General features: G+C 40.4%; 1 protein-coding gene across 1 annotated transcript in view; it reads right to left on the reverse strand.

The window, feature by feature from the left end:
- The window catches only part of LOC147709785 (uncharacterized), a 1,097,608-nt gene that overhangs the window by 881,587 nt on the left and 199,992 nt on the right, over positions 1 to 16,029 (reverse strand). Inside the window, exon 2 of the mRNA XM_086928225.1 lies at positions 4,519 to 4,659. Coding sequence (XP_086784351.1) covers positions 4,519 to 4,659 — 141 coding nt within the window. The remainder of the gene's footprint in view (positions 1 to 4,518; positions 4,660 to 16,029) is intronic.

Raw genomic sequence — 16,029 nt, forward strand, 5'->3', positions numbered from 1 at the left:
GATGTCAGGGGAAACCGTAAAGTCTTTCTCAGATCTGCAGAATGAATTTGGGATGCCCCGCTCTCAATTCTTTCGGTTCCTCCAATTCCGACATGCGCTGACACCGTATCTGACGGGACTTGACACTCTCCTAGACTTTAGCCCGCTTGGGGCCCAACTGTTTATGGGGGAGCTTCCAGACAAAAAACTATCCCGTATATACCAATGCCTGGTGCGACATTGTTCTCCTGACCTACAGAAGCTGCGGATGGAATGGGCGGGAGATGTGGGGGAGCTGGGAAAGGAAGACTGGATGGAGGCCCAGGCGAGTGCTAGGGGGGCGGAGATCTCCACACGCCTGAGGCTCATACAATTCAAATACCTCCACCGCACGTACTTCACTAGGGAGCACCTATGGAGGGCAGGTATGATAGGTTCTCCGGACTGCCTGCGCTGCGAGTCAGAGGTTGGCACATTTTTACACACCACGTGGGGGTGTTCGGGGTTGCATAGGTTCTGGACTGGGGTCTTCCGTCGCCTTTCAGAGGTGTTGGCATGGGAGCTGCCTAGGGATCCGAAATTGGCACTATTACATGTTATGGAGGGGGTTGAGGGGAATCGCTACAAACACCACTTATTGCTGCTTGGTCTCACCCTGGTTAAGCGCGATATTGCTCGAGCCTGGAAGGCACCATTGGCTTCACCCCTGGCCGCTTTGAAAAATTGCATGGACTTTTGTATGGGACTGGAGCAGCCCATCTTCCTGGCCAGGGGGTGCCCCCGTAAGCACCTTCGGATTTGGAAACGATGGGCTGACTATAGGGGGCTGGACTTGGATCCCCCACCGGAGAGTGATTCCCTTCGGACACTTTAACTGTAGGGGGTGGCTGGAGGACGCCGGTAGTGCTCCAAAGGAACTGGCGTGTATTCAATGTGTATACTACTGTTATTTTTTAGTGGTCTAGAGTATGGCAGCAGCGCAACCTGGGGGGGAGGGAGTTGGGGTGGCGGGAGGGTGTTTTGAATTTTATGAAACTGTCTGACAAAGCTATACCTGTTCTATTGATGTGTGCAATAGACCCCGGAGCTCGGGGCTTTGCATTTCTATTTGTGCAGACGAATAAAAATCTGTTTTAAAAAAAAAAAACTTTAACATTTTTTAACTCCAGTTCTACTGATTGGATTTTATTTGCCTTTAGTGTCATTTGATTTATTACATTGTTCTATATTTTTCTAAGTTGCATAAGTACTTCACACAGTGCTGCTTAGTTACGCCTGACCGCTTTTGTACTGAACTACCAAAGGGTTAAGCACTGGTTAATTTGATGACTTCTGAGGTTCACTCTAAGGAGGATTGTGGTTGTTTCTTAAGAAGGGGGTTTCACCCCCATCAATCAATAACCTATTTTCTTACACACCAGTTAGCACAGACCCGAATACCTGCCGTAATTCCTTTCATTGGGCATTTCCCCTGGTGTCAGGAAGCCATATCTGACAAGTCTCGAGATCTGATGCAAACCTACACAACCACAGACCAGAAGTTCCTTTTATTGCTGGTATTTGGACTTTAAGGCCTGAATACTCCTGTGCCACATGTTATCATCAGCAATACATGCCTTGCCTCCTGCAGGTGTTCAAACTATTCCCCACTTGTGTCTGCTTACAGACTCAACTTCTTGTTGAGGATCACACACTGATTCTCCTTGAGTGTAACCTCTGGTATGTGGGGATCATCCTTTGGTTTTCGACTTAGTGAGATTTGGAGAAGGAATGCAAATTCAGCCTTCCTGTTCTTGTCACCAAGTGCTTACTTATGTGTGCATCTAGGCACTCTATTCAATGTTCGCACTTGTGTTTGTTCACAAGCAGCATATGAATGCTGTATAGAGCCTTGTGTACAAGATAAGGGCCCCTCTACATAGTCCCAGGCGGAGGAGGCCTTTGGCATGAATGCCTCTCTTGTACCTAAAGTGTTTGCCCACCTCTTTTGATTTCTGTTACATGCTCTTTATTAAAGCAAACTCTTAGACCTGTCATTCACAGGGTGGCCTTCCCTAAACTTTTTTCCTTCCTCTTCCATTTGGTTGATTTAGCTTTTTCTGGCTCTAGGGCTCTACTCACTTTACCAATGCAACCAGTGCTCAAGAGCATGTGCTAGATTCTTAAAACATGGTATCCTTGGTTCATACCCACTTGGCATACTTAACTTACTTATAATTCCCTAGTAAACTTGCACAACATGTGACCAGGGCCTGTAAGTTAAATGCTACCAGAGGCCAACAGCACTGATTATGTCACTCACTTAAGTAGCCCTTTAAACATGTCTCTGGCCTGCCATTTCAGCCTGTGTGTACATTTTTAATATTGCCTTGTTGACCTGGATAAGTAATCCTTTTGCCAGTCCTAAACCTTCCCTTTCAATACATACAAGTGACTCGCAGGGTAGGCTCATGACAGCCCGGAGGGCAGGGTGCAATGTATTTAAAAAGTAGGGTATGCACTTTAAGTCCTGGTACTGGTACTCTTAAATTTGTTTCTCACTACTGCAAGGCGTACCCCTCCCAGAGGATAATATTGGAGTTACCTTAATGCATTTAATATTCTGTAATTTTCAAATGGAAACAGGTGACTGGTTCATGTTTGGTGTCTGAAATTGTAATACAAATCTTAAAACACTGTAAATGTTGAAAATATCACTTTTAGAAAGTTGGCATTTTCCTGCCTCAGCCATTTAGTGCCTGTAGCCTGTCCTGGGTCACATGACTCGGTGTAACTGAAAGTTGTCCTTTGTGTATTCCTCCTAGACAGCCACGCACAATCAATAGCGTAGGTGTGCCTGGATGGGCTATCACTGGAAGGATCGGAGGGCAGAGCTGGACCCAAACCCACTTACAATTAAAAAGGCTGCGTCCTGCCTCCACACAAAGGATTGAAGATAGCCTGGTGCCAGGGCATGGAAAGCAGGATGCCTGAGGCCTTTAAAGGGAACCCTCTAGTACCTTCAGCCAAACTTCAAAGGCACAAATGGGTATAAATACTGGACCTTAGACACCAATTCTTCAAAACACTTCTGGACCTGTGGATACCTTGCCAGGAAGAACAGCTGAAAGGACTGCCACTTTGCTGGACTGCTGCTCTGAGGGCCTGATGCCCTGCTGTGCTGACCTGCTGCCTTGTGCCCTCGTTCCTGGGTGAGAAGGACTGGACCTGCATCTCTTGAACCCAAAGTGACTCCCAGGGTTAGTTGGCTGTTCTCCTGATCAAAATCCTCAGGGACCCAACTGGCTTCCAAAAACCTTGTACCCACAACTGGACTCTGCCATCAGTAAGTGCACCCTGGCAAGTGGTGCCTCCCCAGTCCTGGACCATTGGAAGTGGGCTCAAGGTGCTTTGCAAGCTTCTGTGGATCCAGTATAACTAACTCATCTCATCTGCGGCACAGCGCAACCCGAGCAGATCGGAAACATCGCCGCAGCTTTGTGGATGGGAACCCCTGAAAAGACCCGAATTGCATCACAGCAATTGCATCACCAATGTGTGTAGCATCCTTGGTGCAAGAACTCCCATGCCCCTCGATGACGACGTTGTACACTGCATCAGAGCCTTGCAGCTCCATGGAACTGGTTTGTAGTTGAAACACAATCTGTCTTCTTTGGCATATTTAATTTGCTGACTTTTTAATTGCTGCTTTATCGCTTTGCTGATTGCTGTTTGGATATCTATGCCTGTATGTATGGAGGCACTTGTTATTCACAAACCACCCAACCTAACCTAGCATGTGTATAATGCCTAACATACCCAAACTACCAACCATACTTAATCTAACACACCTAACCTATCACATCTACCTGCAATACCTTCCTACCTACCATACTTGAACTACAATATTTAATATTACATACTTAACCCGCCCTATCTATCACACCAACCAAACTTATATATTCATACTAAACATGCTCTCAATCTCTACCATAACCACTAGCTCTTTACCACACCCACCTACCACGCCTATAATACGTTACCGACCTGCCAAACCTGCAGTACTTTACAAACCATACCTTACCTACTGTACCACTGCTACTTACCTACCCATCAATCTTACCTACCATACCTATCATACCTAAATGACCCTACAGACCTGAGCCTGCTACCTCAAGGATGTGTTTCTGACTCCTCAGGTAACTGCCTACAGTACTGCCTATGGTACTGTCTGCTGCATCGAGGAACTGACTGTTGAAACGTATTAATCAAAATGTAAATTCCATTACTTCTTCAAAATAGTGACACCTATTGGCTTTGCCTTGCTTCTTTCCAACCATATGTTGCATTCAGTCTGAAAAGCTCTACCTTATAAATCCTCAAAAGCCTATTGCAAGTTAATGCTGGCATGCAGTTTCCACCATCCTTCGATTTACTCTGGCAGCAATAATCCTTTATTTATATATGTCATACGGGTACTCATTGCATTGTCCGTTTGCGTCTACATCATGGTATAGTTGGAAAAAATAGTGTAATAAAAAGTTCACATGTATACTGTACCTCGCGCGGGGAACCTGCACTTCATAGTACAGTTATGCAAGCAGCACTTGTTGGATCCCATACAGTCCGTGTCTCGGGAACACTGATCAGTCTCCGAACGGGTACAGTTAAAAGTGTCTTCTGAACACTTACCTTGCGTTTCTGTAACAGAGAAAAAGGACACAGAACACAAAAATTACAGCTACTACATCATTTCTAAAATAAAAAAACAGAACATATAGAATTATGTATGAATAATTAACAAAGGTTGTTTACTATCATAGAGTGTGAAGTGACATTATACATGCACAACAAGATAGAAGCTTGAGTTGTCTAGAGAAACCTTTACCCTGCTATCTTTACGACAACCAGACTTAACAATGAGGTTGGTACCACGCATGTGACGTTACCACACGTTACTTTAGCACGCAAGTTGTTACAATGACCTGCCGATGGGGGGCGCATTGTTGGACTGGCGTTTGATTATTAAGTCCAACACCTTCCCTACTGTTGCATAGACTGGAGATGGAGTAGTAATTTATACTATTCCAAAGTGCAGCGCCTATAAATCAAGTCTTTGTAACGACTTGCTTGCTAAAGTAACGCATGGTAACCTCCTACGCAGGGTACTGACTGCGATTTAAAGGCATACGGGGTAAATGCCTGCAGGGTTCCATCATACAACAGTTGTCTATGTTGTCTGCAACCCCTTCAAGACCCCCAGCAACGCTCTCTCCTGCCCAGGCTATTGCCTGATGCCTTGCCACCCACACTGAGCAGCACCTTCGCCAACAGAGATATTAAAAATAAAATACCAGGTGTCCTGCTACATTTCCCTTTCAGAAGTCCAGGCACATCCCACTGCCACTACCTCGGAAATACACGCCCTGAGGAAGGGGAGACCCACAAGAGGTTGTACACCGAAACGCGCTTCGGCATTGCAGTACTCTTGTGGATCAAGTTAAACCTATGATCTATGTTTCTGTCTGCGCCAATTGCCCAAAATAAATGTGAAGGCTGATGGTATATATGCTGTCATCCTAAAAAGGATTATCTGTACTACAAACGTCACTATTAATGTTATCACCTCTTGGATATTGTGGTCCACCTATTTATGTACAGCCTTGTTGCTGTGAGTATGGCTGGATTTCTGAGTTTCAGAACGTATGAGTATGCATGGTTATGAGACTAGTGATATGAATGGCTGAGTAAGTGTGATGTGGGATCATGTCTTCAGTCTCTTTTTTTATCGCCTATTTAAAACACTATAATGTGAATTGATAATTAATACATTTTGGTATGATTTAAATCTTTGACTGTGGAATGCCTTTGTAGCCAGCCTTTTGGGTGTTTATTTATCTGTGACGTATAGCACACTTTCATTTATACAGGTAGAGAATCTGTTATCAGGGGCCCCCGAGTGGTTTTGCCTCCTAAATAGATCCTAGTTCTGTGTTGCACATGCCATGGCTGATATCTCCAGCAGTGCTGGAACATCTCTACCAATGGTGTCAGCAGGTACAATCTCTTAAAGGTAATATTGCAAGGAGGTAGCTGAAACCCTCCTGTAATGGGCACAACAGAGGAGAGAGAAGGTGTCTTAGCTGCTTACAATATCGGAGCATTATCAAAATAAGCCTGCATTTTACCTAAAGGGGTTCACTTATTACCAGGAAATAGGTTTTCGGTTGTGTTTTGGAGACACTTGGTGGATTGTAGCTTGGTATTTTTTAAGGAAGTGTGTATTTAGCACAGAGTGTTTTTGTTGTGTTTTTCTGCTTTCACATTTCTTTCTAACATAACATGGATCATTTCTGGAATCACATCTTATCACTTTGGCATTATTAGCGATTTGCATTGAAAGTTACTGCAGTGTTCTCAATGTATATAAAGTATATCAACATTGACTACTTTACCAATACATGGGTTTGATGAAAATGAGAGTATGTTTTATTATTTTTGTCTACAGATTAAGCCCCTGAAGAAAGGCTGATGAGGCCTGAAATGCATTGAGCAGTTCTACAAATAATTATTTTATCGTGATGTATATGTAATTTATATATTACAAAAGAAAGGCTTTGTGATGTAAACCAAAGAAAAAGAAAAACATTGTTTTGATGACAGGAAAAGCATTTTGTGGAAACTACATTTAATTTGAATGTTGATAAAGTATATGATTAGTATACATTTCTAAACTGTGATTTCAACCAATATAAGGTTAGGCAACAGTGCTCAGAAGCCAAGTGGAAACACTTGAAGTCAAATTAGTCTTAGCTGCCTCTACGTCCAGCTCCTTAACAGTAAAGAAATGTGTAGATTTCTGTTCCTTAAGTTCCCTGCCCTGGTCCCTTTCAGCCCTCTACCCATCTGTTTCTCATCTTCTCTGTCCTGTATTGACACCTGTCTTGGAGTCTTTCCCTCTAAAGTTTAGCTAATTGTATTCATCATTTTAAACTTATTTCATTGTGTGTTGAGGAATACAAAAAGCAATAGATAGAAAGCTTGAATTATTCTCAGTCACTGGTAATTTCGCAGGCTGCGTCTTAGTCCATTGTTTTTTGTGCCTACCATACCACCTCAAATCAGCCTTGACCCTGCTCCAATAGGTACTTTGATAAGCCAGGTCCTCTGAACCGTTTCACAAGCAACCTTCATCTGGAGGGGTGGGCTGCCTGTCGTGGCAGTTCAGGCTGGACCAAGATTGATTTGCATAAGGCGGGTCTCAGTCTAAAAGGCACATTGGGAAGAAAAACTATGGACTGGGATCCGGCCCGAGAGATTGCTAGTGCCTGAGATTAATTCAAACAATTCTTCCATAACCTTGTTCTTTTTTGCTATTTTATTAAAGTTACAAAATTGTTTAACTTTCCTATATTTCCCAATGTTTAATCATAAGGGCATTATTTGTAACTTCTTGAATGTAAAGGCTCTTTGGTGTCTGACAACCTGATGCTAGGTAGTCGTGAACTGGAAGATGGACGCAACAGGCTTTAAGGTGGGGACGTACTGGAGAGTTTGGCCTAAAACATGGATCTCTGTATGATGGAAATCTGACGAGCATCTCTGTCCTCTCTGAGCTCAGAAGGATAAGTTACTTACCTGTAATCCTAGTTCTCGTCATATATATACATATATATATTCACAGAAAAAACCATAGGTTATAGACCATATATAGTTAGGAATTTGCATTTACAAAACCTTGAAAATTCAGTGAAAAAACCATAGGTTATAGACCATATATAGTTAGGGATTTGCATTTACAAAACCTTATTTTACTCGCATAAAACCATTGAAATTCCATATATAGTTAGTTGCGCTAACTATATATCGCGCACCCGCAATCCACTGCTGATGATGTCACATATTACATCATTCATGACATGGTCAGTGACATCACTGATGACATCACTGATGACATCTCAAATGACATCACTGATGACATCTCAAATGACATCACTGATGACATCACTGATGACATCTCATTTGACATTACTGATCACATCACTGATGATATCATTCATGTGATAATACGATGAACCTCTTCAGACTCTAATATAACCTTAGATACAATCAGTGTAAACAGACACTCACAGACTGTCACTCATCCATGGAGTTACTCACACACCTAGTCAGTCATGCAAAGAATCAATGAAACCTCCATTTCCTCAACTATACAGTTATACAAACTTTACTTATTCAAACATATACTAACACATATTTACTCTCTTATACAATCCCTGATACAAGTTCACAATGATCCATACAGCCACTCACACATTCACTGGCTCTTATGCACAGTTATTTATATATGTCAACTCTCACATGTACTGTGTTTTACATATGTACTTACTTTGACATGTAGCACTGAGATATCCATTCACTCACCAATACACTCATGCACACAGTCAACCGCCCATACAGCTGTTTCCACATGCACTTTTGAACCCATACATCTAGTGAATCCACTGCTCACACATCTATGCACAGAGTCATACACCTCCCAGCCACCCACACACACACTCAGTCTCCCATACAAATACCTGGGCTACCAATCAATAACCCATATAGTTACTCATATAGCTACTTATCAACACATGCAGCAGTTTACAGAACAACAGACATAATGATGCACAAATTAAGACAGTTTAGTCACTAACCCATGCACTCAGTGAGACATATTTAATCACTCACTCATACAGTCAGTCATGCACCTACTAAATCCTTCATCCAGACACTTATACATCCACTCATTCTTCAATATGTAAGACATATTTACACTTTACAGAAACATACAGTCACTGGATGTTGTCATCAGTGATGTCATCAGTGATGTCACTGACCATGTCATGAATGATGTAATATGTGACATCATCAGCAGTGGATTGCGGGTGCGCGATATATAGTTAGCGCAACTAACTATATATGGAATTTCAATGGTTTTATGCGAGTAAAATAAGGTTTTGTAAATGCAAATCCCTAACTATATATGGTCTATAACCTATGGTTTTTTCACTGAATTTTCAAGGTTTTGTAAATGCAAATTCCTAACTATATATGGTCTATAACCTATGGTTTTTTCTGTGAATTTCATTGGTTTTTTAAAAGCTAACATCTGTAACTGTAAAATGTATTCTTCTTTAAATCTTAAAATATATTTTAGATGTTTATTAATAATTTTTTTTTTAATATTTTTTTTCCTTCGCTTCTAGTTCGCGAACCGGGAAGCTTTCCGTTAGCTCATCTTGATGCCGCGACCTAGTCCGCGAACCGGTCAACGTTACGTTAGCGGAACTGTGACGCGTCGCGGAAGCGCAACGTATCACGTTGTCGCGTAATGCGTCTAATGACGCGCTGCGTTAGCGCTCCCGGAAGTGCTCCGGACCGCGAACCGGAAGCGATCCAGGACGCGGCGCGCACCGCGTAACGTAAGCGGAACAGGTCATGTGACTTGTTTATCAAACTTTTCATTGGTTCATTTCACTTTTGGTTTCCAAATGATGTATGACTAGGTCATGTGACCTAAAAATAACACTTTTCATTGGTTCAGAACTTTTGCTTTTCCCAAATCATGTAAACCCCTCCTTATTTCCTCACTCTGACTTTCATCTTGGTGAGAGAAAGACCATTTACCTACAATTGAGCAATGGCTTCTGTACTTGCTGCAGCTGGTGGACCCCCACCACCACCTCAACCTCCTCATAAGAAGAAAGGACCACCCAGTCAATTTACCTCCAACAGAGAGCAGGAAGAGGAGGAAGAAGAAGAAGAGGATCCAGATCAACAACAATTTATCCCAGAGTTGCCCCGTGTTTCAAAGAGAAAAACTAGTTTCATCTGGCAGTTTTTTTCCATCCCTCCAGGGGAGAAGAAGGTGAATGCGAAATATGCCACCTGCCTCATCTGTGATTACAGATTGTCAAGAGGCACAGAGAAGAAATATAGTATGGGCAACTATACTATGCATCGACATATGACCAGGTGGCATCCCTTGAACTACAGCCGGGCTGAGTTAAGGGACCTACAAGACAATCCCCCGACAACTCCTGTGGCCAGATCTACCTCATCAATGTCTTTGTCAGGAAGAGAGGCACAGGAAACTGTGCCAAATATTCAACCAAATTTCCAACATATGAGGTTTACTTGTATATATTGCGGTGCTATGTTGTCGTATGGGAACATGAGCATCAACTTGATTAATATGGTGTTCGAAAACCATAAGTGCCCTAATGCACCCAAGAAGTAATTTTTTTTTTGCTCCTGTTGAGCCGTTTTCAATGCCTGTTTTTTTGTTGTTTCCCCTCCATAAAAAACACAAAAAAAACATAAAACTGTTCTAAAAATACAAAAAAATCAAAAAATGTTCAGAAAAAAAATATATATATAAAACAACAAAAACAAAAAAAAAAAGTTCTTTTCAGAACTACCTCCCCTTTCAAATAAAATTGCTAGAACGTTTATCACTCTGGCAAGCTCTATTTCTTTTGGTTCGCTTCAAGTTCGCTGACCGGTTCGCGAACTTTAAGCGAACTAAAAAAATATTTTTAAAAAAAAAGAAGAGTTAGTATAAGGGAAGTAAACAGAGAATAATGTAAAAAGAAAGACAGCTATAGAGAGTAAATGAGAGATAGTGTCAGTGACATCATCAGCAGTGCATTGCGGGTAAAAAGAGTAGAAAACATTTACCTTATAATTCTTGTTACCTTTTTAAAATATTTTTTCATACTTTCAATCTGTGAAACAGAGAACAAACATTTCCAAAAATATTAAAACATGTACTTAAAAATTAGAAAAGACAAGGGAAAAGGTTCAAGAACAAACAGTTTTTCAACAACTTTGACATTTACAGAAGTCTCTGCTTCTCTACGTCCCCTACACAATCCTAAATATATATATTTTACAAAAAACTGTATCTTGATGTTGAATAACTGAGGCCTATTTTGGAACATGGTGCTTTTTTTGCACTGCTAATGTCTCACAATAGTGATGCAAATGCAGCGCAAAAAAGATGTAAAGCCATCATAAAATTGTGTCTAACATTTTAAATGATTGTTTTAGGATGCAAATAAGATGTGTACTTTCAAGAGCTTTCTTTGAGGTGAGGCCTATTTCTTTTTTTTTTTAAAAAAACAGTACCCAGAAGTACAGCACTGTAAGCATTAAAATTGACACTTACAGAAAATCAGCTTCTCCATATCTACCTCACATTTCTAAATGTATATCATAAGTACAAAAAGCATAACATTAATTATACATGTTAAATGGTTTATTTTTGCTGTTCTCAGAATGTATCAAATTTCACTTAAATCAGTGACTTGAAGATATTCATCATGTAACAGCGGGGAAAAAAAAACACAATCAAAATGACTGTGTTTAAAAAACCCATACAACTTAAGAAATCTGATTTCAAAACTCCTTAAAATTAACTTACTTTCAATGACGTCGAAGGATCTCCTATGAACAGCATCCACTCTGTTGTGCTATAAATATTTTCAGCCCGCCACTTTCTGAAAGAAAACCTCCATCGATACGAAAAATATGTTACATAGAAAAAAAGACTTCTCTCATTCTATCACATGTTTCCACTAGGCCAAATCATGTTGCCGCGATTCGCAAGTCTTGTAATTCTTCCAATCAAATCCCGACATTTTCTATTTTCGCAACTTGCAAAAAGAAAACATTTGAGATTATTTTCACAATCCTGGACTACTAATATCTTACTCTTCTTTGTCACTCATGTTCTCCTTTTCCTATGACACTGATACTGCTTACTATGAAGCAGACTTACTTGCATCAGGTTTATATAGTCGGATTTTACAAAATAACATTATAATTAAAAGTTTTGGACCAATAATCTAGACAGCATTGCAGACTTACATTCCCTCAACTTGATGAACCTTTTCCAATTCTTCACAGGAAATCTCGAGATTCTTTCTTTAAAATTTTGGTTTTAAAAACACCAGGTAAGAATTTTTAAGGTCAAACGGCAATTTTTTTTTGAAACTTACAACGGAATCATTGCAGAATGACCAGCCGTTTCGAGACTTTAAATAAGCTGTATAATGTCCTGAAGTTGTTGAAGGACCATCGTGATAGATAATTGCTACAGTTACAAAAGTCCTTCCTGATATTGAAAGCTGAGAAGCCACAACATTTTTTTATTAAAGTTGACAATTTTGATCCATCAGGCCTACATCGTTGCATCATTAAAATGACATACTGTCCATATCTACGTATAAGTAATGTTGACATCATTTCAGATTTACATTGGCTACACTCCATGTTGTGATCCGCTGCATTTACTAGCTTATTAAAGGAGACTGATTTACTGTCTGGCAAAGTTAAATATATAAATCTTTCTGAGTCTACACTAGTAGTACTTGATACCCTACAATTCTCGCAGTCATGCTGCCATTGATAAGAAAGGCCAAACAGGTGATCTACATCTACACCCTCAACTTGCAATATATCAAGCATATACATTAAAAACTCCTGACAATCTTGCTGATTATTTTCAGAGAAGTCTGTTTGACCTGAACATTCATCTAACAGATAACGCACTTCAGACACACTTTCTACTTTTGTTCGATCAGTGCTACATTTCTCGAAAACAGAATTCAACAAACAGCATAAAATTTGTTCAGAATTCAACAGAATCTGTTCTTTTAAACTCTCTAGTGAAAAGAGAACATTAACCACTACATTTGCATAGCAGTTGACACCAGAACTGTTTTCAAATTGAAAACCGACAACATCTTCAACAGAATCCACTTTCTTTCTGCTAACAATTTTCGGTTCATTGACTTTTAGTCTTTTTGCAACAACCTCCCTACTATTACTGCTATTTCTACGTTTGCGGCCTACCACACGTTTCTCAAACAAAGGATATTGAGGCAAATGTGGCGCATACTCTCTTCTTAACCTATTGTATTCCTTAACACAATCTAGATCCGCACAAATGTTTGTGACATCACAGTCAATCAAGTACAATCCCGATAAAGTTCTAACTCGTGACAATGCCACATATGCCATACCCTCCTTGAACACAGAACTGCCAATATTCACCAATGCACAGTCTACACTTAAACCTTGCGATTTATGGATTGTCACCGCATATGCCAAGCAAACAGGAAACTGTTTACGGCGAACATATAAATCTTTAACAAGCAAAAACCTAGCAGAACAACGACCAATTTGCTGTACTTCCTCAATGCCATCAAATTTAATTCTTAAAAATTCTATTCCATCTCTATTTCTGTATTTCTCAAAATCAACAACATTACCCATTGATCCGTTTACCAGACCTCTTTCTACATGTAAATTCCTTCTCAAAATAATTCGGCAATTTAAACACACATTCAAAGTATTTTCAAAACCCGCTGTTTTAGATATAGTCTTCTCTAATGAATCCAATTTTGATTTCAAATTGTCTGACAAAATAATTGTTGATCCCATATGCTCTAATTTGTCGATAGCTTCAAGTTTCACAATCTCTTGCTTTTCTAAATTCAACATTTTGTTGTTGAAGATGGCACATTCTGCAAGAGTTGGCATGAGACATATCCCGGATTTCTTCTCAGTAATTTTCTGAAAAATATTCTCAGGCACAATCTCTTGTTTGGGATATAAATTTGACAGTAATCGTGCATTTAAAGCTTCTTTCCCATGCTCAGTCACTTTTCCAATTCTAATATCTTGTAGAATATTCTTGTAATCTTCATCCTTTGCCTGACGCATATTTTGATGCAGTTCTGCATAATTGAAGTTTAACCATATATTGACGTTGCCAATGCTCCCTAGGCACTTCCTGGTATCTTCATGCGTGAGTATTTTGAACACAGGTTGACCTTTTACTGGTGTCAGCTGCAGAAGATCTCCGAAAACAATGATGTGTTTCCCACCAAATAACACATCATATTCAGTTTTAAGTACTTCTTGCATTCTCAAATGCACAAAGGCAAGCATGACATTGGAAACCATGCTTACTTCGTCAATGATAAGTAGTTTCATTTTCCTCAAGACTCTTGAAACTTCACAGCAAGCATCTCCAGATAACTTGTTGTATTGTAATTTGTTGTCATGCTCCACCGGCAGCATCAGTAGACGATGCAAAGTAATACCTTTAATGTTATGTGCTGCCAGTCCAGTAGGAGCGGTGACAACACAAGACAGCGATGACTCAGTCCTTTCCTGCAAATAACAAGAGATTGCTTTAATGAGGAAACTTTTTCCAGTTCCCGCTTCTCCACTCACGTACAGTCGGACAGGCTTCAACGATGTACATGAGCACTTGTTCTTCTCATGACTTAATCCGTGCTCAATTTCCTTGGTAACTTCATCATATATTTTCCTCTGCTCAACGTTGAGTTGTTTTTCCAAGTCTTCTAAGTTAACTGAATCCTCCTGAGCATGTGCCATGGCTCTTTCCACTTCATTCATAGCAATGGCAGCTTCATTTTCGATAATAGGTCCTCCAAGTGGATCTTGACTCAATGAAACAGAACTCTGACTGTCCTGAGAACTGTCTCTGGCAATCTCGGCTGCAATCGTTGCTTCCTGCTCAATTTCCAAAGTTAGCATTTCTTGATATTTAGAAAAAGCAGGACATTCTATGGACTCCTTGGCTGCATTGAAAGAGTCTTCGTAACAGAGGAAATCTCCAAGCAGTTCCTCTTCTGCACGCCAAGGCTTGAAAAGTTGCAAAAGTGCTAAATAAAAAAACTCCTTTTTTTCTGGAGATTCACCACTCAATTTTCGATGGTTTACTAATTGGCATTTTCTTTGCTTGACCAGGCATCCCTCACTTCCAATTACAGCATACACTTCTTTCTCAATATCTTCTTTGATGTTCCTCTTGAATATATAATTTTGGAGAACCTCATATAGACAAACATTCTCAAGGTGACTGCTTCGATTTGGATAATATGTATCCAACATGTTGGTCTTCAAAATGTCGGTACTGTTTGGTTCCTTTTCTGCCAAATACTCAATTTCCCGGACAGGTTTTAGAACTCGATTTCGCGTTGCAGCAAGACCAAGACTCGCCCAAACGAGACTCCTGGATTTGGCATAGAGACTTGCTGAAGACAATCGGTCAGAACATTCGTAAGCTCCGATTTCTCGATGCGACAACATCTTCAGACTGAAACTGTACAACTTCTTGCTGAGGCTCTTTTCATGGGAAATGTCCTCCCACATATCCTTCAGTTCGGTCTTTTCTTTTTTGGTGATGTAAGATGTCACATACCGAGCCACAGCCATACAGTTGTCAGCCACAAACTGTATATCCATGTTAGCATTCCACATGGACAAAATCACTGGGTTGTAGTCATTGATGTACTTGGACTCTTCGTTCCTTTTCAAATTGTATGTATTCTTGGGTGATTTTCTCGTCACATTATGTCGCAGCGAAGACATCAAACTGTTCACTCTTCCTTTAGAAATCACCGGTCGTGGAAAGTTGAAACGACATTTGGTGTAGAACTTGTCCTTGTTTCTGAATTTACGACGACAGTACTTTCCACAACGATGGCTTTGGAAACGTAGAACTTGTTCTCTTAGACTTTTCTTCTCCGTTGCGTTTGGAACAGCACACGTAGAATACTGTTCGATGAAATTCATCACTAACTCATCCGGATCTGTTAAAAATTTAGGTGCATCCTTGATCCACAACAACATATGTATATGAGGGGCACCTCTTGCTTGGTACTCCTTTCTCCAGAAGAAATCCAACACCTCTCCAAGAGGTGGATTCTTTTTATTTGTGATGAAAGACATCATAGCTTCAAATCTATGATTGAAGTACCTGCATACATTCACTGGATCCAAAGAACACAGTTCTCCAGGTGTCTTGAATTCAATGTTTTCAATATTTCCATTTGCCTCTCGTAGAAATTCAAGTAAGTCTTCCCAGCCATACTCGGCACAGCTCAGAGTGAGGAACCATGTTGGAGTTCCTAAGTTCCTCAGCATACATTTTAAATCACCATGACGACGGTACCAGTACTCATTAGTACCACGCTGACACGCCATGAG

The sequence above is a fragment of the Lissotriton vulgaris genome, chromosome 6 (genome assembly GCF_964263255.1).
Source record: "Lissotriton vulgaris chromosome 6, aLisVul1.2, whole genome shotgun sequence".
Lineage (NCBI taxonomy): Eukaryota > Metazoa > Chordata > Amphibia > Caudata > Salamandridae > Lissotriton > Lissotriton vulgaris.